This window comes from Molothrus ater, chromosome 4 (genome assembly GCF_012460135.2).
Source record: "Molothrus ater isolate BHLD 08-10-18 breed brown headed cowbird chromosome 4, BPBGC_Mater_1.1, whole genome shotgun sequence".
NCBI classification, from domain to species: domain Eukaryota; kingdom Metazoa; phylum Chordata; class Aves; order Passeriformes; family Icteridae; genus Molothrus; species Molothrus ater.
Window position 1 is genome coordinate 34,099,555 of NC_050481.2, and position 24,506 is coordinate 34,124,060.

The following is a 24,506-nucleotide window of genomic DNA, read 5'->3' on the forward strand; positions in this document are numbered from 1 at the left end:
GATCAATATGTTATTCAACTCTACAGGCTTGTAGAAGCAGTAATGTTAAATCTGTCATTTTAACTGCATCCTTGTACTCTACAACATATTAACATGTGTATGTATGTACCGTGTAAATACAGTCCCACAATGGCTAATTTTACTTTTCTTTCCCCTAGACATTCAATGAATTTGAAATAGAGCAACATCAAGAATGTGCTTATGACCACTTGGAAGTGTTTGATGGTGAAAGTGAAAAATCGCCAATCCTGGGACGCTTATGTGGCAATAAAATACCAGATCCTCTCATTGCTACTGGAAACAAAATGTTCCTCCGCTTTATTTCTGATGCTTCAGTTCAAAGGAAAGGCTTCCAAGCAACTCACTCTACAGGTCAGAGATCATGGTGTGCTCTTTACTAATAACTTACCCATTGTTCTTTAGTGGTAGATGTGCAGACTTTTTTTTTTTTTTTTGTAGGAGTGGGATGAGTTCACAGATGTAACAGCTGTATCTAATGAAGCCTTAAACCCAGTAGGAAAAGTCTGAGATTGCAGAAAGTATTCTCTAATATTTTAGATATTCCTTTCTCTCTGTCTCTCTTTCTCTCATAGGTAAGAAATTAAAAGGTGTTAAAATAGAGTCAAATAAGAAATGAGGTTCCTTAGGATTCTTGACTTGAGATCATAAAAGATTGAATATCTTTTCACTGTATTTGTAATGACAACACTTAACTGGGACATGTGATGCACCTCCATTACTTTCCTGTTCTAACTTAAACAAAAATTTGGGTTTCATGTAAACAGATATTTCTTTCCTGTAGTGCTTAAAACAAAAGACAAACTAAAGAAGAATAAGGAAAAAACAACATTAAAGACTTTTTAGGACCTTTAGAATATAATATTATTCATATTTACCATTCAGTTTTCTTGTTTGGCAGAAGTCACTGAAGTTGGAAACAGTGGTTTGTAATTGCATTTATAGTTTCTGGGACATTTTCAGTGTATAGATTTTTCCCCTGATGTTGCTTGGCTTACAGTGGCCTCTAGTGCTGAACCTCTGAACATCCAGTGCCTGTAGTAAAACAAGGGGATTAGGGGCTTTTTGACATTTATTTTAATCTTCAATTATAATGTCTGTCTTTACTTTCCAGAGTTCATTCTTATTTATCCAGGCAATAAATAATTCAGAAAATATTTCATAAATATATCTTCTAGGAGATAAGTTTTAATGATAGGCAATAGTTATGAATAGAATTATAAAGGTAGTGAGTTCTATTACATTGTAATAAAATATAATAATATATAATAATATATATTATAATATATATTATATAAAATATAATATTATTTTAATATAAATATATAAACATTATTTATATATATAATTATATTAATAACATATTATCTATATAATATATAATAATATATAATAAAGTAATTGTAATACTACAAGGTTAGTGTAATATGATATTAACCAAAGTATCCACCAAGTTGATGTGTGATGCTCAGCTAAAAAATCCTCATATATATCAGTGCTAGCCTTTTGTCTTTTTTTTCCTTCTGATTTGTTCTAAATAATTCAAAATCTTTAGTAAGTGAATTTCCCTTTCTGAGAAAGACAGTAGACAACAGTATATGAAATCTTTAAGATCTGGGCCTTGAAAGTGAAAAGTTTAGCTACCTGTAACTCAGTTTTCTTTCTTGTGGAAAATCCTGTTTTACAAGCATACAATGTTTTGCTTTCCCTACTACAGTAACATTTTCCCTTAGATGAAAATTTCGATAGAAGTAATAATTACCCATTTTTAATTACCTTAGAGTATATAATTAAAGGTCAGAACTCTTGCTAGATCAGGTATGGTAAAACTGCTGTTTCATTTATTGTCCTCACTTTCAGTTTGCAGAACTGTAGCAATCAGTATGTGAACAAAGTTCAGATATACACTCCCTAAATTCTAAAGATTGCAAGTTTTATTATGACCTGCTAAATTTTATGTGCCTTAAATATAAAAACATTTATAGCATGGACAAGCATGTGCTTTTCTGAGAAACTGAGAAAAATAAAATCTACCCAGATTTTAAGAATGCTATAAAAAACTACAAAGTTTACCTCCTTAAGAAAGGACATTTATTTCTGTCAGCTGCTGTTGCACAGACTGCTCCCTGAGATGAGCCCTCATCTCTGGTATGTACCTGGAGATAGTGTTTGAATGAAGGACAGCTCAGTTCTCACACTCTCTTCCTCCAGCTTTGAGCCAAACACAGACCCTCTGTGAGAATTCTGTGAGAATTTTACCCCTGTGCTGTGGGCACATGTGAATGAGCAGATACCTAGGAAGTGTATGGGCAGAGGATTGTATTCCCTTGGTTCATCTTTTCTGGGAAAAAATCGTTGATGGTGTGCAATAGGAGCAGACAAGGTTGTGTTTGATTCTGTATACCTGTACAGACAGACAGGGAGTGCTGAGGAAGCTGCTCCCATCTCTTCTAACATGTTGGCAGACTGAAAGGACTGCTGTAACACAACAGCAGTGAATGAGTAGCTGGATTCTGTGCCCAGAGCTGTCTCTGCCGCTGCATTCCTGGCATCTTCATCATTCAATGGCCCCTTATTATTCCAGTGGAGTTGTCAATGATGATTTCCCTTCTATGACACTTTTTGGCTTGAAGTGCTATCCGATTTCAAAATTTCCATTTAATACTTCAGAAAACAGGATAAAAATGTAGCAGCAAATACAGTAAATCTTAAAAAATAAACTGGCTAGAAAGGCTTCCTTGGGTGGAGCAAAACTTATAAAATGCTGTTTTGAAAGTGCAACAGTTTTAGAGGAGATTCTGTCATATTTTCTCCTCTCAGAAAAGGCATAACCCATCCAAGAGGAATTAATAAAAATGCTCCTGACAGAACATTAAACATCATTGCTCGGGGAGTGATCTGTCTGCCCTAACTCAGGCATCTAGTTCTCTTCTGGACAGCTTCATTTATGGTGCCTGTCTTCCAGCCACTGCTCTAGGAGGTTGCAGATCTACTGTAGGTTCTATTCATATCTGGTCAGTGCTGGGAGGATGTCTCAAACAAATTTGGATATCTCAGATGTCACTCAGTTTAGATGCCTGTGTTGCTTCCAAAATAGCTATAATAATTCAGTATAGGAGTGTTGAATCAAATTTATAATCTTGTTTCATTAGTTCAGATGGTGTGGGTTTAAGGTTCTCCCAACTGTCTGGCTTGTTGAACAATCAGGAAACTACTGCTCAATTTGTTTGGTTGTATGGCTACAACTCTCCTTTAAGCTCCTGTCCTCTGTAGCAAGCAGAGGGAAAGAATGCAGACAGTTCATTAAATGTTGTCTTGTTTGCAGCTGTTTGTTGTCTGAGGCAGTGAGATGTTCCTAATGTTGTCAAGAGTCCAGACAAACAAAAAATAAACCCAAAACAAACCCCCTCTCCCCTCAACAAAAAAACCCCAAAAAATCCCAAAATCAACAACAAAAAACTCCAAATGAAATTCAGAATAGGGAGAAAAACCAGTAAATTAGAATATCAATGAGAAGTAACTGTTTGAACTATCTTTCTTGCCAATGTTTTATCATGTGCTCTTATTTGTTCTTTAAGAGCAAAAAAAAATGAAATTTCATTATGAACTATTCATGCATAATGGATTACTTCTAAATTATATTTCCTGGTTTTATTCCTTCATTACCCTATTAAGAAAAAACCCACTCTTTTTAAAAAGTAAGGATTTGGTCATTACTGTTATTATCTCTTAGCTGAAATGTGACTCCTTGCAATATAATAGTGCAATTGGTCATGTTTAGTGTGGGTGGAGTCCGTGAAGTAAAATTCAAAGTCTCTCTTCACCAAAGCTTAGAAAGATTTCAATATTGCTCTTTGTTTCAGGTTACTCTAAAATGATCAATCAATAATATTTACATATTTTTAAATGCAGGTAAAATTATCTATTTATTTATAAAAATTAAATCTAAACTTGTGATTCTCAGTATTTTTTTCAAGCTCATTTGCACTTGATGTTTTTATCAAGTGCTGTAAGAGATGATTTGTTCTTGATGAGAAACAAAACCAAAATTATTCTATTTGCATTGAAATCTTCGTACATGTAAAGTAACAAAGCCTGCACCCACCTTTTGGAAATATGATGCATATTGGAAACAATGCATTTTTTTCTTAAGTACAATTTTCATATGTTCTTCATTGGGTTCTAATGACACTGTTACTTATTTGTTTTACACCTTATTCACCTTTACACTACAGCTAATTCATATTTAAATTTTGAACTCTTTGAGCAGTTATAAACAAGCTCTAAAGCCCCACATCCATTTTGCACCTGCGTACAAATAGAGATTTATGCTAAAATAATGGTTTTGACAAAAGGCATGGATCTCCTGCCAAAGGCTTGCCTTAAGGACAGACTTTCAGATACAAGACTTCATCTGGTAGCAGCAGCTTTCTCATGGCCCACTCCTTTACAGAGAAAAGCCTGCTCATGAACTACACAGCAAACAAGGCAGCCAGCTTTGCAGGGGTGTTTAGTATTGAGCTGGCTCTCCAGATGCCACGTTATGGTTGAAGCTGACACTAGTGTGAAACAAAAAAGTTTTGCATTCAATCACTGAGTGTGCTGGATCTGATCCTCCCCTATCACTTGCAAACGGTGTCATTAACTCCTGTGGAAGCACCACCATTGAAATGTGGATACCCTTATAGCAACTGTTTTGCTGGCCACAAGAATCTTTCCAGTGCCTGCTCAAAGACTGTCATATCGCTTAAGTCACATTCCTTTGGTGTTCCCTGTCTTTGTCTTTCAGATGAAAATTCTGAACTATATTCAAGTCTTTCTAGTTATAGAAGAGAATTTATATGAGAAAACTCAGAATGATGGAGTTCTATTCATACTGTGTAGTACTTGTTTCTCAGCTTGTTTGATTAACGTGCTTGCGACATTAAAATGCACACAGCCTGAATGAGACTGTGCATCTATGAAAAGAAAACACAAATTTGTACTGAATAAACTTCTTAATCTTTTTTTCCCCCCTCCATTTAGAGTGTGGTGGTCGTTTGAAAGCTGAACTGAAGCCCAAAGACCTGTACTCACATGCTCAGTTTGGTGATAACAACTACCCGGTTCAGGCCGACTGCGACTGGCTGCTGGTGGCCGAGCGCGGCGCCCGCGTCGAGTTGATGTTCCAGACTTTTGAGGTTGAGGAAGAGGCAGACTGTGGCTACGACTATGTGGAGCTTTTTGATGGTCATGATAAGACAGCAGTGAGACTTGGTCGATTTTGTGGATCTGGGGTAAGTAAATAGGTACAAACCTTTTTTTATTTTTCATTTCTGCAAAAAGATAAGAAAGACAAGGCAGAGGAAGGTAAGGGTCATGAAATTCAGTTTAAACACCTTATAGTAAGGGTACTAGATTATCTACCTCATATTTTAATGAATAAATTTGCAGGCCCGTAGTAGTAGTGAAATATTTTCATCAATAAGTTCTCATGTATTTTTTGACCAAAGTATTATAATGTTATGGTAACCTTTAAGGAGCTGGCAGTGGCATGTTTATCAGCACACAAATAAAAGTTAGCAGCTTTTTTTCCTTATATAGAGGGTAATGCATCAGTGTTAAAAATTATTACATTAAAGTTCTTTGAATTGGAAAGAAGCTACATTTTAAAGTAGGAGGGGCAGCTGGGGAGTATTTATAGTATGCTCATTGACTTTTAAGTCTGATTTTAGGAAAAAAGATATGCTCCTAACTTGGGTGATTAATATGGGCCTTAAGAAAGCCGTGAAAGACTATATTCATTCTGGCATGTTTTAACTGTAAGACATGGATGAAGTTGGCCAGAGAACACCCTGAAAATGCTGTATCCTATTTCTCATTTTAGACTTGCATTGATCTGCTGGCTGCCTGCCTTGAGAAAACTAATGCAATGATCCCACAAGTCCTCATCAATTCTTTATATGTGTGCCAGTGCAGGCACACTTTCGTACATATACTCTTTGCCTAGATAAAAGGCTTCAAAGACTATATAAGATGATGGGAGCTCTTGAGTAATTATGTGCCACTTTTTTCAGCCTCTGAGCTGGATCAAACATCTTAGTCATTCAGACAAGTTACCTGTAAACTGGCTTAAATCCTTTTAGCGCATTTTTGAACACTAATTAATGATGCACAAAAGGTGCTTCCACTTGAGCTGCAGGGGATGTATTCTAGGGGAAATGCTACAGCTGAGTAAAATCTACTAATTCACACAAAACAATATTTTACTTTGTTACTGTGTTTAAAAGTACAGAGGCAGCAAACCAGAAAATGGTCTGAATTATTTTCTTTTGGGGGTTTGGGGTGGAATGGTTTTGCATTGGTGGTGGTTTGGTTCTGATAAGATGTAAATGAATAGCTTCAGATGCCACATGGGATAGATACAATTAAATAGAAAATCTATTGAAAATAAAATGCAAAATTATCTAAACTGGAATGGGAAAAATATGTATGTTAGTACTTATTACCACCCTCTCAACTTTAGAAGAAGGAATTGGTAGTTCAGCTGCTACTTCTGATAAATGTGCTTCAGTAATAAAATAGGACATCGTGAAGGCTGTGAAAAATAAGATAGAAAATAGGTATTGGCCTCTGGTTTTTATCCAAATTTAGAATATTGTATATGGTCCTGCCCAGTCACTTTCTTTCTCCAGCAGAACTAGAGAAAAACTAGGAGTTAGGTTATTTCCTCAGTCTGCCTCTAGCCTATAAGTGAGAGCACAATGAGACAGAACTGTTCTGTCCTATGATGACAAATGGCATTGTATGAGACACAGTGGAATTACATGATGAGGTGTAGCAGAAAAAGAGAAATATTCATAATATTCATAGTGTATGAATACACAGAGAGGACAGATAATTTTTTGTCTTTTATTTATTTATTTTAGCCACCAGAAGAAATTTATTCAGCAGGAGAATCTCTTTTACTTCACTTTCACACTGATGATACGATCAACAAGAAAGGATTTCATATACGATACAGAAGTATAAAATATCCAGATAGCGTGCACACCAAAAAATAACACAAGAACCTCTATGCCAGAAAAAAAGAGTGAGAAAGAAAGAACGCACAGTGAAAGGAAGGAAGGCGTGTAATTTTTTAAAAAAACTGAAGTTATTAGCACAAATGATTAATATAAGTTCAGTTGAAATGCTGACTTATAATACCAGAGACTGATATAAAATAAAAGAAGAAAATCACCTATCCCAGTGGAATAGTCAAGAGGACGATGTGCAGGCTCCATACTTGACTGTCTCTGCAGAGCTTGTGAAAGGACTTGGCATGCAGGGAGAATAGAAAAGCTTTTTTTCATGGTCCAGTATTTGCTAGAACTGCGTGTGGATTCAATCAGTATCATTCAGGGGAAGTGACCCTCTAGATCATTCTTCCTTCTGACAATTGTATGGTGTCTAGAAGGAAAAGAAGCTCTTTTAGGTCACACACTCAAATACTGTCCTTCTACCTAGTTGCTTTGACTTCGAATCCTGCGTACCGTGTGTACAAGGACTTGGAAGAACATATGAAATGGGAAGGCCTTCCTGCATTGTTCTGTATTTTTTACAAATTCACCTGTTGTGTCAGGTTATCAGTGTTTTGAAACTGGAAAATCCTACTTCTGAAACATAACTGATCTATAGAGTATTTTGTTTTACTAATGACTGAGAAGTCTGAACTGTTACATCAGTCATCACTAGTGACCAATCACTAGCTGACTGAATTTTAATGGTGTAAGCATCTGAAAATGTTTGGTTTACTGGTTAAGTAAGCTATCTCCGATGATGTGCTCTTATTTTGCACTGAATATAGAAAGAGACTGAAATAAAAACCTGTCGTGAATCAAAATCTGTATCCATGAAAAAGAGAAATGGTCAAGGATCATCTGAAACTCCTCCTACTGAATTTTTTTTTCAGCAGTATGTTTGAAAGCACTGCTAAGCTTTATTTCTTTGGACCTTTTTGTGAATGAGCTATTTGCTGGATTCAGTTACTCAGAAATGAGGCTGCAGTAGTGTCCAAAAGACAAGTTTCCCAAAGAGGTTTTTGTTAGGTTTTTTTCCTAAGAGCAAGACTATCCATGATGGTTAAAAAAGCAGAACGAAGCAACAGACCCAGGATCTTTTTGATACCAAGTGTGAATTTCTATGGTGCTATTCCATGAACATTAAAAAAAAAAACAAACCAAGAAGTTTTAGACTTTTGAGCCAACAGTTTGCAGATCATGAATGTCTCACTATACCTGGCTGCATCTGGAGAAGGAAGGCTTTACTGCTCCGATGGAAAGTGGGTTGCAATGGCAGTGCTATTCCTGTGGAACAACTACTATTATTGCCTTAGAATCCTCGCACACAATCAGACAGATCTTCCTGTAGATACACTCCTAATTTGATAAATAATTTGACAACTTGAGCATCTTAGCATACACTAACAAAAGGATCTTCAAGCAAAAGCCCCATCTGCAGAGAGAGATCATCTGCTGTAAATACAGAGACCTGCTTTTGATGTAGAGATATGTTACATTTAGAACTGAGATATTCTATGTGCTTTAGGCCGTACATGGCTCTAGTCATAATGTATATGCATTATGTAAGTATTGTATGAATGAGTGCTCCAGGAGAGTGAGAGGTATTGTATGGGTGAATATGGAATTGTTTCTTTATGTGCCAAGTTCTATCAGGACCCTGTTTGACTGTAGCAACTTTTCTTTAAAGGCTTCATAGACAGATAACAAGGACTTCTAGTTTGCAAGAATCAAGTTTAAATGAAGTATTATGTTTCACTTACAAGAAATATTATTTTGATATCCTTTGATGTAAGTTGCTACTCAAATTAGCTTAGTTTTTGTTTCCTTCTATGAACATACATTGGCACTAATAAATCTGACCTTTTTTTATAAAAATAAAAACTGAATGTCTGTATAGATCTCTTTGCTTGTTTTAACAGTCCTGTTATTACTCATATATATTTTTCTTTTTAGATAGCTGATGTGTGTGAAGTTCAAAAATTTAATCATTTCTGTGTTTTTATAATGCTGCTCCACTGTCTTTTGGCTCATTTTTCAGGTTATTTGATCAAGAAATGAACTACAAACATTTTCTCCAAGGTCTTTTACTACAAAGTTCAGGCAGAGATATTACTAAAGTTAAAAAAATAAACTGTGTATTCTTGATGTTGTTACATAATTTATCAGCTGGGTGGAATTCCAATGCTTGAATTTCTGAAAGAAAAGCAAGCAGCAGCAGAAGCAGTCTCCCTGGCATGGTTAATCAAAAGGAACTGGGAAAGTCTGAGGCTGAAAGCAAATGCAAGTTTCCATGCTATCTTATTTTCCACTTTTCTGTTCTCATCTCCCCATAATATTATCTCTCTCTGTTTGCTAAAGCCTTCCTTTTCTCTAAATTTGGCTTTCTTATTCCCCTCAGGATTACTCTAATAACCACAGGGTTGAGCCAAGATCATTACTTTTATGGAAAGGTTTCTTTTGTTGTTGTTGATTCATACAGGCCCCTGCATAAATCCTGCTGTCCTATATTAAATAGTGCAGCAGAAATGGATGAAGAAGAGGTTGGACTGGGGGCAACACATTAGGGTGTATTTCCAAAGCCCTGTGGAAGGTGATTCTTTATGGTCATGTCAAAGTATTGCTTTTGAGCACAACATTCCTGGGATTTTTTCACATGGAATATGTAGAAGTCAGAAGAGAGTAGTTGCCAGAACTTCAAATTCAAAGTTTGAATTCTTTGGTTGGTTATTCCTCTGTAGATCTCTTATGCTTCAGAGTAGTGAAAATGCAGGTGTTCCTAATGATTATCTTGCTGATAAATGGACCATATGGGTTCTATCTTCTCACTGGCCATCATCCTACTCAGTGCCTCGTGGTGCTATCAGATGCTATTAAAAACACAGCTATTTACAAGTCCTAGGAGGCTTTTCCTGATGTAATGAAAAATGACATACGCAGTGAACTCCGCCCTTATAGGGGAAGTATGCCTTATAACTAGCCTAACAATAAGAAAATAATGAAAAAATAATTTATTTTTGTTTTTGAAATTGTGAAAAGCAGTGTGGGTTATCCACATATGCAGATCCAGATTTGAGATCTAGTTACAGTGCATTTATTGACAACATTCCCATCAGGGTGAAGATGATATTTGTTCTGCTTCCTATTTGACACAAACTTTTTTTGACTGTGGCAAAATCACTAGATTTGAATTACTTTTCCTGGAGCATATAATAAGGTTTTCTTCTCAACTATCTAAAGAGCTTCTGACTTGCTGAATATTATTCTTTAATGTTAAATTTAGCATAAAGTGTTGTTTTGATGGAATGTACTGGTCTGCATGGCTGACAGGCTCTTGGAGAATTTAAGTCTGTGGCAGACCAAATCCTGTGATCAATATCACACTTAGATTAGAGGGAAGGTAAGGTATGTTTGTGAGAAGCTTTCCTTGTGTCCTTAAAAAAAACCCTAAACAAAAGAGAGAAAAAGGTTAAAAAGAGTAAAAGTCACCAGTGAAAGCAGTTAAAATGGTTGCCTTACATGCAAGCTGTGGAGGTCAAGCTGAAGTGAATAAAGCAAGGTAGGTGCACACACAACAGATTTTCTGTTCTTTGCTGGCCTTTTGTTACAGACTGCAAATATTTGAGTAATATTGCCTTGCTGTGAGACCCATGAAATTGTGAGTTGACCTAAGCATGGGTGAGAGCCAAATCAGATCCTTAACACAATATTGCAGCATTACTTTTTCATTTAAAGCAGATTGCTTTTGAACCACTGTAAAAATTAAATTCATTGGATGGAAGCTTTATCCACCTGGGGAATCAGTTCTGCACTTTTTCTATGCTGTTAGGGTACAAGTGGCACACCCAATTTGTTCTAACAGAGGAAATTGTTGTTGACCTCACAGGCTGTGTGTGTCCTGCACCACCACAGACAGTGGTCACCGCCGAGGCTCACTGGAACTTTTATAATTAAATGGTTATGTTCTGCCAAAATGTACAGATCTCAGCATTTAGAGACCTGATATGTGTATGCAATTTCAGGAAAGTATTCAATCTTAAAATAGACCTGACCAGTAGCCAGAGGAGAATTTTACTTTGACTTCAAGTCTGAAGTTAGGTCCAAATGAATAATAGGAGGGGATGGTTTCTATCACATTAGCATACCTGATCATACAGATTGGCAGAACCTTACCAAAGGACTTGCTCTGATTTTGATTTTATCATTGATGATTATGATTTGATTATTAATTGGTTAGTTAAAAAAAAAAAGGAGAAGCCAGAATAAACAAAGTGCCTGAACAAGCAAAATATAAAACCATCAGAGATACAACTAAATTACATTAAAAAAAAGGAGTCCCTAAAGTCAGCACTGTTACTGATGTATTATTTTTTCAATGCATCCTTCATATTCTTTAAAAATGCTTTATGATGTATTGGTTTCACCTACCTAGGGAACATTTAGATGACTAATTAAATTGGTTAGTGAATTTTTCAAACAGAGAACTAAAGACAACCTAAGAAATGGCTTGCTTTGGTTCCTAATCACGTATATCTGGAGTGACTACCCATTTGTGAGAGGGGGTAACACTGGGCTATAGCTCTTGCAGGTTGAGATTTTTTTTCCCTTCTAGCACTATCAAGTTTTTCGGCTCTAAATTGTATACTTGGGACAACATTTTGATGTTACTCTGCTTGATTTAATTCAATTAATCAAAACAATAAGCAGCTGCTTAATATTGTTTCATGGAACTGGGATGAATGAAGCCTGATTAAAACAAAAAGAACAAAGGAAAACACATTTTGAAAGTTAGAAAATGTTCTCATTTGCCCTGATATTTCATTCTGAGTTCACAAAGAAAACAAGCTCTAGCAGTGGCAAAAAATATTTATGGTACAGTGGTATTGGGTGGACAACAAAAGGAAATGTTAGCAAGGCTTGAGTCCCTCTATTTGGATCCCATTTCTGAAATTGTTTTCCCTGGTTTTTATTTGTAACCTATCTAATCTCATATAATGCAAGATTAAGTGACATGACAGACAAAAAGACAGATGACGGGTTTTTTGTCTGTGTGAATGTCTTCAATGGCCTTCAGATGTAGTAATTCTTCCTGTGTTGTTACAACTACTGGAAAGGATCCCTGAATTTATGCGTGTATGTTAGAGGATGTTTACTGTGTGATAGCAACATCTGAAATACAAGGAATGCTAATAATCATTAGGAATATAAAATCTTTCAGAGCATGTTCAATGATCTTTCTGTCCTTCCACAGTAATGTTTTCTTGGGACATGTCAGGTAAGTGTCCACACAATGAAATGCAATGAAGGGAAGTTATAGTGAAAAAGGAAAGATGAAAAAGACATTTTGGCTTGAATATGGCTTGTCATTCATGGAGTAGAGTCAGATTGTTTAGAACATGTTAGAAGAATATATGTGGGAGTGAAAAAATGAATCTGAACAATACAATATTTTAGTTGAGTGTCAGGAGACCTCTTTAGTATTAGAGACAGAATAGTTTCCCAGGGATGATAGTCCCATTTCTCAAATATCAGGAGTCATATCTTACAGAATGTTGTCTAATGGAGAGAGAGAAATACCCAAAGGTGCCTTTCAGTTATGAAATTCTGCTCAAATTTGTACAAAACATTTGCTATGTGTTCAATTAATTTAATAGTAATAGCAATACACTTTTGTAATTGAAAGAACTGTAATTAGTGAAGATGAAAACACTTCTATTACAATAGATAGAATATAATAATGACTCACATCTGCAACCTGGACATCCTGAGTAACAATTCTCAAGTAGAATATTAATATATAGCAGGTGTTGACAGTTGTTGAGATGCCTTTACAGAATTGATGTTCTGAAGAGCTGCATGGAGAAAAGCTGATTTTTTGAGACATATTTACTAATATGCTTGCCTTTTTTACATTCTTGCTATTTCTTCTGATGGTCATGAGACAAACAGTTTTAATTACTAAAATCAAGAGCCTTGACTATACTATACAGGAAGACCATACAGAGCTGAAAATATTACTTTTTGACATTTAATTAGTAGCTTAAAAATTCTTATTGTTATTATGTCAGCAAAGGCAATGTTATCGTGAAGACATTGAATAAAATGTCTTTGGAATATTTCCAGGTAATCACAGTAGTAACTAAATTTTTATCAATTTATGTAAAACTTCCTTGAGATTGCTGCACCATTGCCATAATACTTTTTAAAATGTGTATTTTAGAGCTGATAAATCCTGAATTTTCTTAGTCAGTTTGCCCTGACATAAAATTACGTTAGTGTTAATTTTAGTGTACAACTGTTTAAAGTATGGGCTGATTCATGATATCATTGGAAGGAGTTGTTTTGTTGGCTTTTTTTCTAATGCTACAAAGGAGGTTCTTAACATTTGGGAAATTTAGTGACGGCTAAATGAATTTAATGTGTGGTAACCCACCATTATGCCTCTTAATGGTGGGGGAAGGAGAGACACAAGCAGGGAGGGGCATCTCTCAATGTTGTTTACACAAAATTTGGCTCTCAAATTCTCAACTGCAAAGGGCATGTTAGTGTTATGTTTATGTAGCCACCATGAAAGTTCTGCTGAGAATTTTTCCAAGTACTTTTGTTTCAGGAAGCCTTGAGAAAATATTGATTCTAATTAGAATAGCTGTATGAATAAAAATCAGACTTTTATTATTTTATTTTTTTTAATTTATTTTAGAGGAATTGATTTCAAGTCTTTCTTAGTGTTGGTTTGGCAGAACTAGGAATGAAAGGCTGTTGGGTTTGCCTTTCTTAAAGGTTGCTGGCCTGAGGATCTCCTTTCCTGAGGAGACAAACAGAGAAGATGGTTAGTTTTCCCTTGAAAAGACAGTTGGCAATTCATACAGTTGCTGGTTTTTACCCAAAAAAACTTGGATTTTTTGTTGGATTCAGTGTATCACACTGAAAACAATGGAATAAAATACTTAGAAATATAAATTGGATTAAATTTGTTGACTTTATACTGAGACTACTTAACCAAAGTCAACTGGCAGCAAAGACATTTGTCAGAAGTAAGATGTGCAGTTGCCTCTCTTCTTTCCTTGAGAACAGCATATATCCTGTCTCTTCTGAGAAGCCACAAATTCACTGTTTTTATTTAAAATCTTGAAACAAATGACATTGCAAGAGCAAGTTGGAGAAAAAAGGGGTTTGAATCTCTAAGCTTCAATTGCTAAAAACAATTTTACATTGTCACAATGTCCCTTCATAAGGAGCTCCTGAATCTGAAAATAGGATTTGACTACAGTGTAGAATGGCTGAGGAAGAACAGAAAACCTGACATGTTTTGATAAAATACAATGATGTTACTGCTTCTGTGCATAAGGGAAGACCTTTATTTTTTTTTTTTTTTATTTTTACTTTTGGTCGTGGTCTTCATAGAAGTTTGCATATGAATACAGAAAATACCCCAAATGTGTCCTTTAAAATCCCTTATTCTGTGTGAAGTTGTTGAATGAAGAACAGCTGTTTGCATCCTAAGTAAGATTGATTTTTTCAAGTGAAAATAAAAGACTCTGGAAATAGTGTTCCAATGAAAAATGTACACTATTGCCAACATCCCCAGTGCTTGATGTCCTTCCAAAAAGGAGGACTGCAGTTGCCTGTTTTGGCACTTCATTAAATACTGTGTTCTGATACGAGTCACCTGAGAAATACTTCAGAATTTGTTGTTCTGTTTCCCACTTCATTTATTCAAAGTGTGAGAAACACAGTGGAAATCACACATGAGCTTGTAGCAAAATTCATGGTAGAATAACATCATGGTTGCATTTTGAAATGGATCCCTGGCATGAACAGTAGAGTTCTGAAAGAGACCTACAGTTACCCCAGCCTACATTCACATCTTGCCTGTTTTGTATTTTGTCATATTTCTTCACTGAACTGAATTCCCACCCAGAAAATCATTTATCAAGATGCTTTTTAAAAGTTGGTTTCATCTTTCCCACTGGAAATTTCTTTTCAGGGAAATCATCTCTTCTAGACAATCATAATTAACTGCTCTTTAATTAGGCATGACAAAGGGAGAAACTTTGTTTATACTCATTTCAGCTAAATCTTAGTGACTAACATGGCATGGTTTGTGACATTGTTTCTTTTGATTATTCCCTTATGGACTCTGAAATAAATTGTGAGTTCTTTGAAGAGGATATGTTGGATTGATTATGAGTGAGTTTTATGTTGGTTAGCTGGCTTCTCTTATTTTATTAAAGCACAGCAATTTCCATTCTATTGCTGCATGTCTCAAATATATTTCAGTGCAAGAGTAGCACACCAACTACTATTTCATTCTCTAGCATGCCCCTGGCCTTGCACACAGCAGTGCAAGTTGTAAATGGCCAGTCTCACAATCTTGTTTGTAAGATAAGGCTCTGATAAGCAGAGTCTTCAGTCACCAGACAGTCACTAAGAAGAAGCAAAAATTACATAAAGAACAGGATTGAAAATATAATATTTTAGCAGGTTTTTGTAAAAAAAAAAAAAAGGCCAAATAAACAAATGGAAAAATAATCCAGGAGTGCGAGAAATCTAATGAATACAGGAGGAAATGGAAAGTAGAAGACCTTCCTTTCTTGGTCCTTTTCTATTTTAAAGAATATGTGAATGGCAGGACAAAACCAAGGCTAAGAAAAATGTGAAGAGGTTTGTGGTGGGTTTAGCTATAATAGAGTTAATTTTCTTCAGGGTAGTTGTATTTTGGATTTGCTCTGGAAACAGTGTTGATGACACAGGGATGTTTTTGTTATTGCTAAGCAGGACTTGCGCAGAGTCAAGTCCTTTTCTGCTCCTCACCCCACCCAGCCAGTGAAGAGGCTGGGGTTGCACCAGGAGTTGAGAGGGGACACAGCTGGAACAGCTGATCCCAGCTGACCAAAGAGATGTTCCATACTATAAGACCTCGTACTCAGCAGTAAAAGCTGGGAGAAGAGGGAAGGGGAGGACATTTGCAGTGATGGCTCTAAATTCTGCACCAAGGGTGCATTTCATGGAAATTGGAGGTGGAAATAGTGGTTGTGGCCAGAAAGTCCACAAAAGCTTCAGTGACATTTATAGAGGTAAAAGCATTTCACTGAGGTTTCTTTAAATGTCAGTCATGTTGTAATTTTTCACATTTTTCTATTGATCATAATATATCACCTAACTGCGTTTGGCGTAGATTGGTGGTTGAATAGCAAACCTTTCCAGTTTTAAAACAAACCTTATTATCACTTTTTTTTGTTCTGTACAGAATGGTTTTAGTGCTTTTTACCTTATTTTTATGAAATCTACAGACTACAGCACTCTTCTCATGGCCTGTGCCAGGACCATGTGTCATTCATTTGAGATCACATGGTCAACATAGGTAACATCTAATCTGATTTATAGAGCTAATGATTGCTATTAGTAAGCATCAGACTTCTTCAGTAACTTTATTGCTGTGTACCATAGCAGGGCCTAATGGCCATATCCAGCCAATCTGTGTTTTTCCAGGCTCTGTTTTTCATCCTACAACCCTATCCAGAATACCTGCATGTGACTCAAAAAAAGAGATAGTATCAAGTCATTAATTAAAACTTGTAAGAAAATTTGTTCCCACAACCAAAGTGATTTGAAAGAACTTTATTATATACTGCAAAAACATAAATAACAAAGATACAACATTTTTTTCCTGAAATGCTATTAGCTTTTACTACTTTATGTTATGGATTTAACCCAAAATTATATGGAATTTTGAAAGTTTTTGCTATTCCCTCAGAAGGCATACTATGTCTAAGAATAGATAGACACACATACAAAAATGGAAAACTGTAGTTGTGATATCTATGGAAGTAAGAAATGCAACAACACCTTCCACTGGATTCCATATTTGTCATATCTATTATAAAATAAATCACCAGCAGCTTTCCTTTGGAGTTTTCTTTGACCAAAGCTAGACAGAGAAACACCTTGTGTGCTTTCTACCCCTGCACATTTGTCTTTAAAGCTGCTATCATAGGGAAAATATTTTTTTTGTTTGTATGTTGAGAAATGTAAATGAGTAAGTGTAAATAAAAGCGGTCATGTGGGTTTGGGGGTTGTTGGATTTTAAAAATTTCATTTCCTACCAGGCAAAATTTTAGGACTATTTCCTTTAATTTTCTGTTTCAGCCTATCAGTTCACTCTGCCTTTTTCCCAAAATGCAGTTTCTCCATTTGTATCTCTAGAAGGAAAAACATTTTTCTTACTGGAAGCCAGTTTGCCTTTCCCCCAATTTCACTTGCATACAGTTTTCAATATTTTTATCTGAAGAGCAGTCTTTTCTAATCTGAATTTAGAGCACTTTATGATTTAGCAATTTGCTTTCCTCCTGTCTTAAATATTTATTTAATCTGAAGATTTATTAATGTTATGCCTTTTATTCTTAAGCCTGCACTTAACTTGGACTGCAAAAGGTCCTTCTGCTTCTCTCATTTCCTCTAAATTCAAAGGTAGTCCATATTTCTTATAACTCTACTTCCTTATTTATCTGCCTGTCAATCATTATGTCTCTTGGGACCACTAGGGAATCAGGTCTTTTTAGCTCTCTGTGTAGCTTAAGTAATGAAGTTCTGCTCTGGAGTTGTGCAGGTCAGAATTTGACCCTTGCAGTTTATCACCCAACATCCTTCCGGAATGAAAAGACTTTAGCACCATTTATCTACTTATTTTTAACACACAGATCAAAGTTAATATAAGGCATCTCTGAAATTTAGTGTAACCTTTAAGTCCTAAAGGAAAAAAGGATGGCAAGTCATTTGCAGAAGGCTCTTATAAATGCATGAAGTAGACTCAAAGTAAAATACATACTCCACTGAGACAATAATCTTCCTTTTGTTGGAAGGAACTCTTCACCTCCTGTATCCCATTCCCTTACAATTACTTAAATACGTTTTTATACAAGTGCTATTGGCTGCATGTGGACTGGGCACTGGAATGGTCTTGGGGTATCAGCGATGTGGAGGAATGAGGCTGAGGTGGGAAGGGTTGTTTGGGTTGTTTGAAGTCCACCATCATTAAGGGGAAGGTGAGAAGTTACTTCTCATTCAAACATCGCCTTTGTTTATTGGCTATCCTGGCAGGGGGTTGGGAGAGAAAGAAGCAGAGCAGTGCCTGTATTATGCTGGATGCAAGAAGTGAATGGGATTGATGCAGCCTCTTTTCCTGCTGCCCAGGGAGGGGACCATTCAAAGCAGAAAATGATGAGAAACTTCATGTGATTTAGCTGTGGAGCATTGCCTCAGTTTCTTGCTGTCTTTCTGCATCTGGCACAAATGAAAAATCATATACTCATAATACCATCCTTGGGCCCCAGAAGCCTGCAGGAAAGGGTCTAGAAGGTACAAACCCCTTCCATTTATATAAATCAACACCTTCAGCAGTGTATTTGGAAGAAAGATCAAGAAAGTCATGTCCCAGGGAGGAAGGGATTTGAAGGGCCATATGGTAAGGATCCAAAGGGCTGTGCAGCTCAATCCATGTAGGGAATTTGCAACTTCACTCAAAATCCTTTGCCAAAATAAAGTAAAACAATGTTGACTTTTGTGGTTTAGGCCACTGACCAGAGTACTATGCTCCAAGGTAAGGAATTTTAATTTCTAAAGGGATTTGTGTTTGTATGTCATCTTTATTTGCTTTAACATTTTGGGACAATGAATTTGTGAAAATCAACTGCAATTTGCTATCATTTAAATTAGTAGATAGGGTGAGTTGTCTTCTGCTTTCTGCATGTTAGTCCAGCATCTAAATACACTCTTTTCTCTTTAGGATTACATTGTGAGTTTGGTGCCCAGCATGAAGAGGAATTTTTGTCCCCACATTCCTTCTTAAAAGAAATTGCTCCCTTTTCCCCTGGTGAGGAAGACGGTGAGATATCAAGTGGACTAACCTTCATTATAATGTCATTTCCACCTAGTCCTTTGGACTCTAATGACTACAGGAAAGGGTCCGCAACTCTGCTGGCCAGCGGCCTGTAGGGCTGCTTCTGCTGATGTATTTGGATAAATATGAAAGGAAGAGAGAGAGGGTATTATGAATCACATCCCCACAGGAAGAGGAAAATGAATTACAAGACTCAAGGACACCAGTTACTGAGTTAAACATCTGTTTACACCGACGCAAAAAGGAGCAACCTTGGCTCATGCTCATGTAGGGTCAGGGTGGGAAGACAGTTGATTTTCTTCTGGAGCATGAGATGAGCAAATGAACACAACTAGTGTTCTTGGCTGGATGTTCTGTTTGGGTATGCAAAGAGAAAAGTCTTGTCAGGAGAAAATAATGATATAAAGCAAGGATTAAGCTGTTCAAGAGTGTTCCTCGTTTTTAAAGAATTGAGAACGTCAGCACAGATAAACCTTGTTGCACTGTTGCTGTCTCCTTAGACCATGCCCTTGCTATTCTAGTGAAGTGCTCTCCACTCCTTCTAGTATCTTCTCTCCTTTGGTGTCTCAAAGCATCCTACACTGCCACTCATTAAAGGGAAATCCCTTTCAGAAATGGCTTTTGGGTTTTGGCCTCAGTCCTAGGCAAGGTGAAAATTAAAAAAAAAAATATTTTTTTTTAACCAATCGTATTTGTAAACAGGATGATTGAGATCTAATTGAGATTATTTTCCTTTGGAAGGTGTTGATGACACAGTTGCAGACCTGCCATGAAGAACAAGTATTAATACACCAATAGTTGTTGCTCTTATTTCAGCTGCAGATTGCCTTCAGAATATAAAAATTAAATCGTTTACTTTTGAATAGCAGTCAAGTAACTTCTGTAACCACAGATTCTGAAAATGTCCCCACTTGTGTGCTCTGGTAACAGGAATTGCTCCTTTGGCATGCCACCCTGAAAGCAAATACAAGTCTTCCTATCACCTTCATCTTTTGTAGCACAGTGGCAGGCAATATTTCTGTTACACCTGCAGTACTGCCTGAGCAGGTAAACTGGGGGCCAGCATCTCAACACCATAAGCTGTATAAGACAAATAGATGAAGAAAGACCCACAACTGACTTACAGTAAAATTCCAAGAAATAATAAGTACGTCTCCCAAACATATAGTTTTTATGCTCTTTTGATAGCAGATGTTTATTGTCCTGTAAAATGGAGTTGCTCAAAGAGATAACCAGACTTGCATAAATTGTTTTGTGGTGATCTGGGTTTTGCACATAAAGTCTAATCTAGACAATGACACAACTTTACTACTTGTTCTGTAGACACAAATTAGATCAGTGGATCTCTCCCAGAAATCATCCATGAAGTTAGAGGAAAAGCCATCTGTAAATGATTCATTTCAGAATAGATAAATGCACTGCATTAATGTAGAGACTTTAGGTAGGATTTAGGTCACTCCATGATAGCAACACTAGTTTCCCTTTTGTTCTCAGTGGAAGTAATATGAATTTTACCATTGAATCAGTGCAAAAGATTTAAGTCAACTTATGAATAAAGGTAAGTGAGATCACTTTTGTAGGCATCTTCAGATGTGCAGTCTCTTAATGTTTTTCTCGTGTATTTGTAAACAGGGTAGTAGATTGAAGTGCAAGTTTATAAACCTTGGCCTGAGGTATGTAATTTTCTTTTTAAAAACATCTTTTTGGCTACTGAAGAAGAATAACCTAGGTAATTTTAACAAAAGGACTTAGAAACTTCTGTCCCTCCCTCTGTTAACCACTTAACTCATAATCCTGTGTGTAATCCTATTACAAATGCATAAACAATAACTTCAGCGTTAAGCTGCATGCACTGCTTAAACAATTTAGGAATATATTACTTCCCTAGTAGTGACTATGGCTTACAAAACACATACAGAGCTGCAGCTTCCTATTTCTCTTCCTTACATATGCTGACAGCTTTCAGATAATAAATACTTTGTTGTCATCTCTGAAGCAGCCGGCATTAAAATGAATAGTGACTTCCCCCTTCTCCATGTGCGGCTGGATTGGACAAGCTCCAAATGGCCTGGATGCCCTGCTGTTCACGTCTGATAGTTTTCTGTGGGGAAAGCACTTTACTGAGGGCATTTCAGGAAAGGGGAGCCAGCAGCAGTGGCTCAATGACTTTTACACTAGACAGCATGTAGATGAGCTAACAGTGTTGGCTGGGTTAAGAATTACTAAATATTGTGATCAGCTGCTGCAGGCATAAAAGGGATAGAAGGGCTATTGCAAATAAGATAAAAACATTATTTTAGATTAACCCCTCTCCCCCTCCTCTCCAAATCAAAAAGTGTTTCTCATATTTACCTAGGGTTTTTTATCTCTTTTAAAATACAATGGTGATGGATTAGAAATAAAGCAGTGAATGTCTGTACTGAAATAATTTGATACACATCAAGTATTTCAGTTATGGCTTCAATCTTACTTTGTGTCTCTTAGATAGGAGAAAGTAAACAACGTAATTTATTTTAAGCTTATTTTTGGTATTTCATTTGAGACTACATTTGGATAGAATTTATTCAGGAGATGAAAGTGCTTATGAGTTATATGGTGTTTTTTTTAGTCATTTAAATCTACCTCAGATATGTCCAGTACTTGAGAAGAAGTTAAACTTTAAAATGTGATGCTATCTGCAATTAATTAACTGTTGGTTCTGGTTAGTACATACCTAACCTTTCAGAAGTACCAGACCTTATCAGCTATCACACCATTTTTATCCTACTATTCTATTGTCTTCTTCTGCATGAAGAAAACAACCCTTGCTCTTTTTTCAGCTCCTGGTTGGTTTTCAGCTTGAGCAAATGAGTTATTGAACTGTAATAACCAGATAGCAGAAGGAACTGCTGGGGCTAAAAGCTAGTTTAACACTTCAACAGCTTCTGCTTTAGGGTGATTAGTCAGTGTCTTCCTTCAACTGAGTGGCTCTGCTTCCCTCAAAGCAGTAGCAATGCACATGCAGATATATTTTTTTAATATGTAATAGCAAACTTGGAATTTTATAAGATTTGCTAAGTTAATTTCTTTTATGTTGTCTTCTATATAGAAAATACAGGAAAGGACCTGTAATCATTATAATTACAGGTTTAACCAAAAGCACATGCAAATGGAAAGGGGGAAGGTGGCAATCCAATGTTATTGAATCGAAAGTCAAGTCTGATGGTTTTCATTACACTTTTCCACTAAAATCTTATGCATGAACTTAAATATATGTATGTTATATACATACATACAGTATGCACTTAGACATATGTATGTTATGTACATTGTCTAAAAATATTTACAATTATCTGGAAATTTTAGGAAACTGTTAATTTTTTTAATTAATTTTTTTAATTAATTAATTTAATTTTTTAATTCTTCTATGTAGAAAATACCTGTCTCTCCTTTCTTTAACTTTGGAGCTTGTTGACTTTTAAGCACTGTAAAAGCTGTTGGTGTCCTTTGTTGGTGTTTTTTTATGGTCTAACAGGACACTGGTGCTAGCATGATGCTAGCTGGGAAGCTTCAGTCTTGCTCTTCTGTTTTAAGAGATGACCACACTTTTGACTTAGGCTTAGCCAGCTTTCTTATCATGAGGATGCTGCTTGGGTTGATGTTCTAGTGAGGTGTCAGTGTTTGTATGCCTGGCAGAAAGCAGTGCTCTTTTGGTCAGTGCAGTGTTATGTGATTTCCCTCTCCAGTGATCAGAAGGTACATGCTGACCCAAACCTCCTGTGCGTGTGACCTAAACCACCTTCACTTCAGCCCTCCATGAGCACTGGTCATGACCTGTCCTCTGATCCCCATGTTCACATTCCTCCCTTATCCTTGGCCATGCAGCATCCTGTGATTAATACATTGATCTCAATTACTTACTTCTGACAGGAGTGTGTATTTTGTAACATTTTCCTGACCTTGCTAGCACTTTGATCTTGTGTAAACAGTTTATCTATCAGTCACAGCTCTGTGCAGTCCCTTTTGGCCAACACTTCAGGCAGATGTTTTATTTGAGCAGTGGGTGGTCTGAGCTATGTTCCAATGAAACTGATACCAGTGATACAGAAGTATACCCTAAAATGAGTGTTGTAGTAATTTAGGATGGCATAACTTCAGTTTAAAAATTATTAAAATAATGATGGTATCCACAAAGTAATTGGGATGCTTTCTTTTTCTTAAAAGTGGAATGAAACTGATTTCCTTATGGTCTCTAGTTGATATAAAGGGAATGGCTCTTTTTGTTATGCCTACTAAAAAATTCCCTCATATACCTCCAAGTCTGAAAAGACAGTGACCATATATATTCATCAGAAAATTTTGTGATGAGACAAATAACAAAGAAGTTCCAATAACTTATAAATTTTATTGGTGCTTAGAAGTTGGGTTGACTAAACACCTGAGACACAGTCTGAACCTGATTTTTGACACAGAAAGGTAATTAAAAAATTTAACAGTTTCCTAAAATTTCCAGATAATTGTAAATATTTTTAGACAATGTACATAACATACATATGTTTAAGTGCATACTGTATGTATGTATATAACATACATATATTTAAGTACAAGCATAAGATTTTAGTGGAAAAGTGTAATGAAAACCATCAGACTTGACTTTCGATTCAATAACATTGGATTGCCACCTTCCCCCTTTCCATTTGCATGTGCTTTTGGTTAAACCTGTAATTATAATGATTACAGGTCCTTTCCTGTTACTACAAAGAACAGAAAATTCTCATATCATGTGTGTGACTTTTTTGCTCCCCTGTGCAACCCAACACTTATTTCCTGTTCAGTTGTTCTCTGAAAAGATTTAACAGGTTTCTTCATGATCTATGTTTTCCATTTCATCTTTTTTTGTACATGGAAAGACTTTTGAAAGGATGACTTTCTTTTGAACACACCTTTCTTAGTGCATTCTCTGTTAATAGGAAAAAAACTGTAGCTGTATAAGGGAAGTGAGAAGCTGTGGTGTGTGTGTGTCACACACTCCTGTCTCGAAGAATCATGCTTCTGTTAGTGATTAAAGGTAACCAGCAGCCAGCCCTTCAGCAGTCCCAAACAGGCAGGGGTAGCAATTACACCCTCTTTATATTCTTCCTGGCCAGATGAGCAGAGGTAGGTGGTTGTGATGAGAAGCAGGAAAAACGGAAAGAGGTATTTTATTTTTCAAGGAGGGGAAGAGGCCATCAGGTCATTTCATGGTTTAGCAGCCTGCACTGGATGCAGTTGAGACCATTCAGACTTTTGCATTGACTTGTGGTGTCATATAGGACTGGGGGCTGAATTCCTCTCTGTGTTTGAGACAACTGCTCCTTTTTTCCTTGAGTTTGGAGAAGTAAAACATTGATCCCCTGTTTATAGCTCAGAGGAAATTCATAGTTTTGAGCTATGTGTGCTTGTCTTATGACCTGAGTTGCTTTAGATAATTTTAAAGTAAACCCCAGTAAAGAGCACTTAATGAAGGAAAGGGACACCTTTTAAAGTATTACTTCTGTGAATACTGGCGTAAATATATTAAAAAAACAAAG

At 36.3% G+C, this 24,506-nt stretch overlaps 1 protein-coding gene across 3 annotated transcripts in view; it reads left to right on the plus strand.

Moving 5' to 3' along the window:
- The window catches only part of TLL1 (tolloid like 1), a 125,208-nt gene extending 116,251 nt beyond the window's left edge, over positions 1-8,957 (plus strand). For all 3 annotated transcript variants that reach the window (XM_036382837.1, XM_054514741.1, XM_036382838.2), the window contains 3 exons: positions 159-372; positions 5,044-5,294; positions 6,927-8,957. In XM_036382837.1, the coding sequence (XP_036238730.1) occupies positions 159-372; positions 5,044-5,294; positions 6,927-7,061 (600 nt within the window). In that variant the 3' untranslated portion in view covers positions 7,062-8,957. The remainder of the gene's footprint in view (positions 1-158; positions 373-5,043; positions 5,295-6,926) is intronic.
- Positions 8,958-24,506: the final 15,549 nt, after the last annotated feature.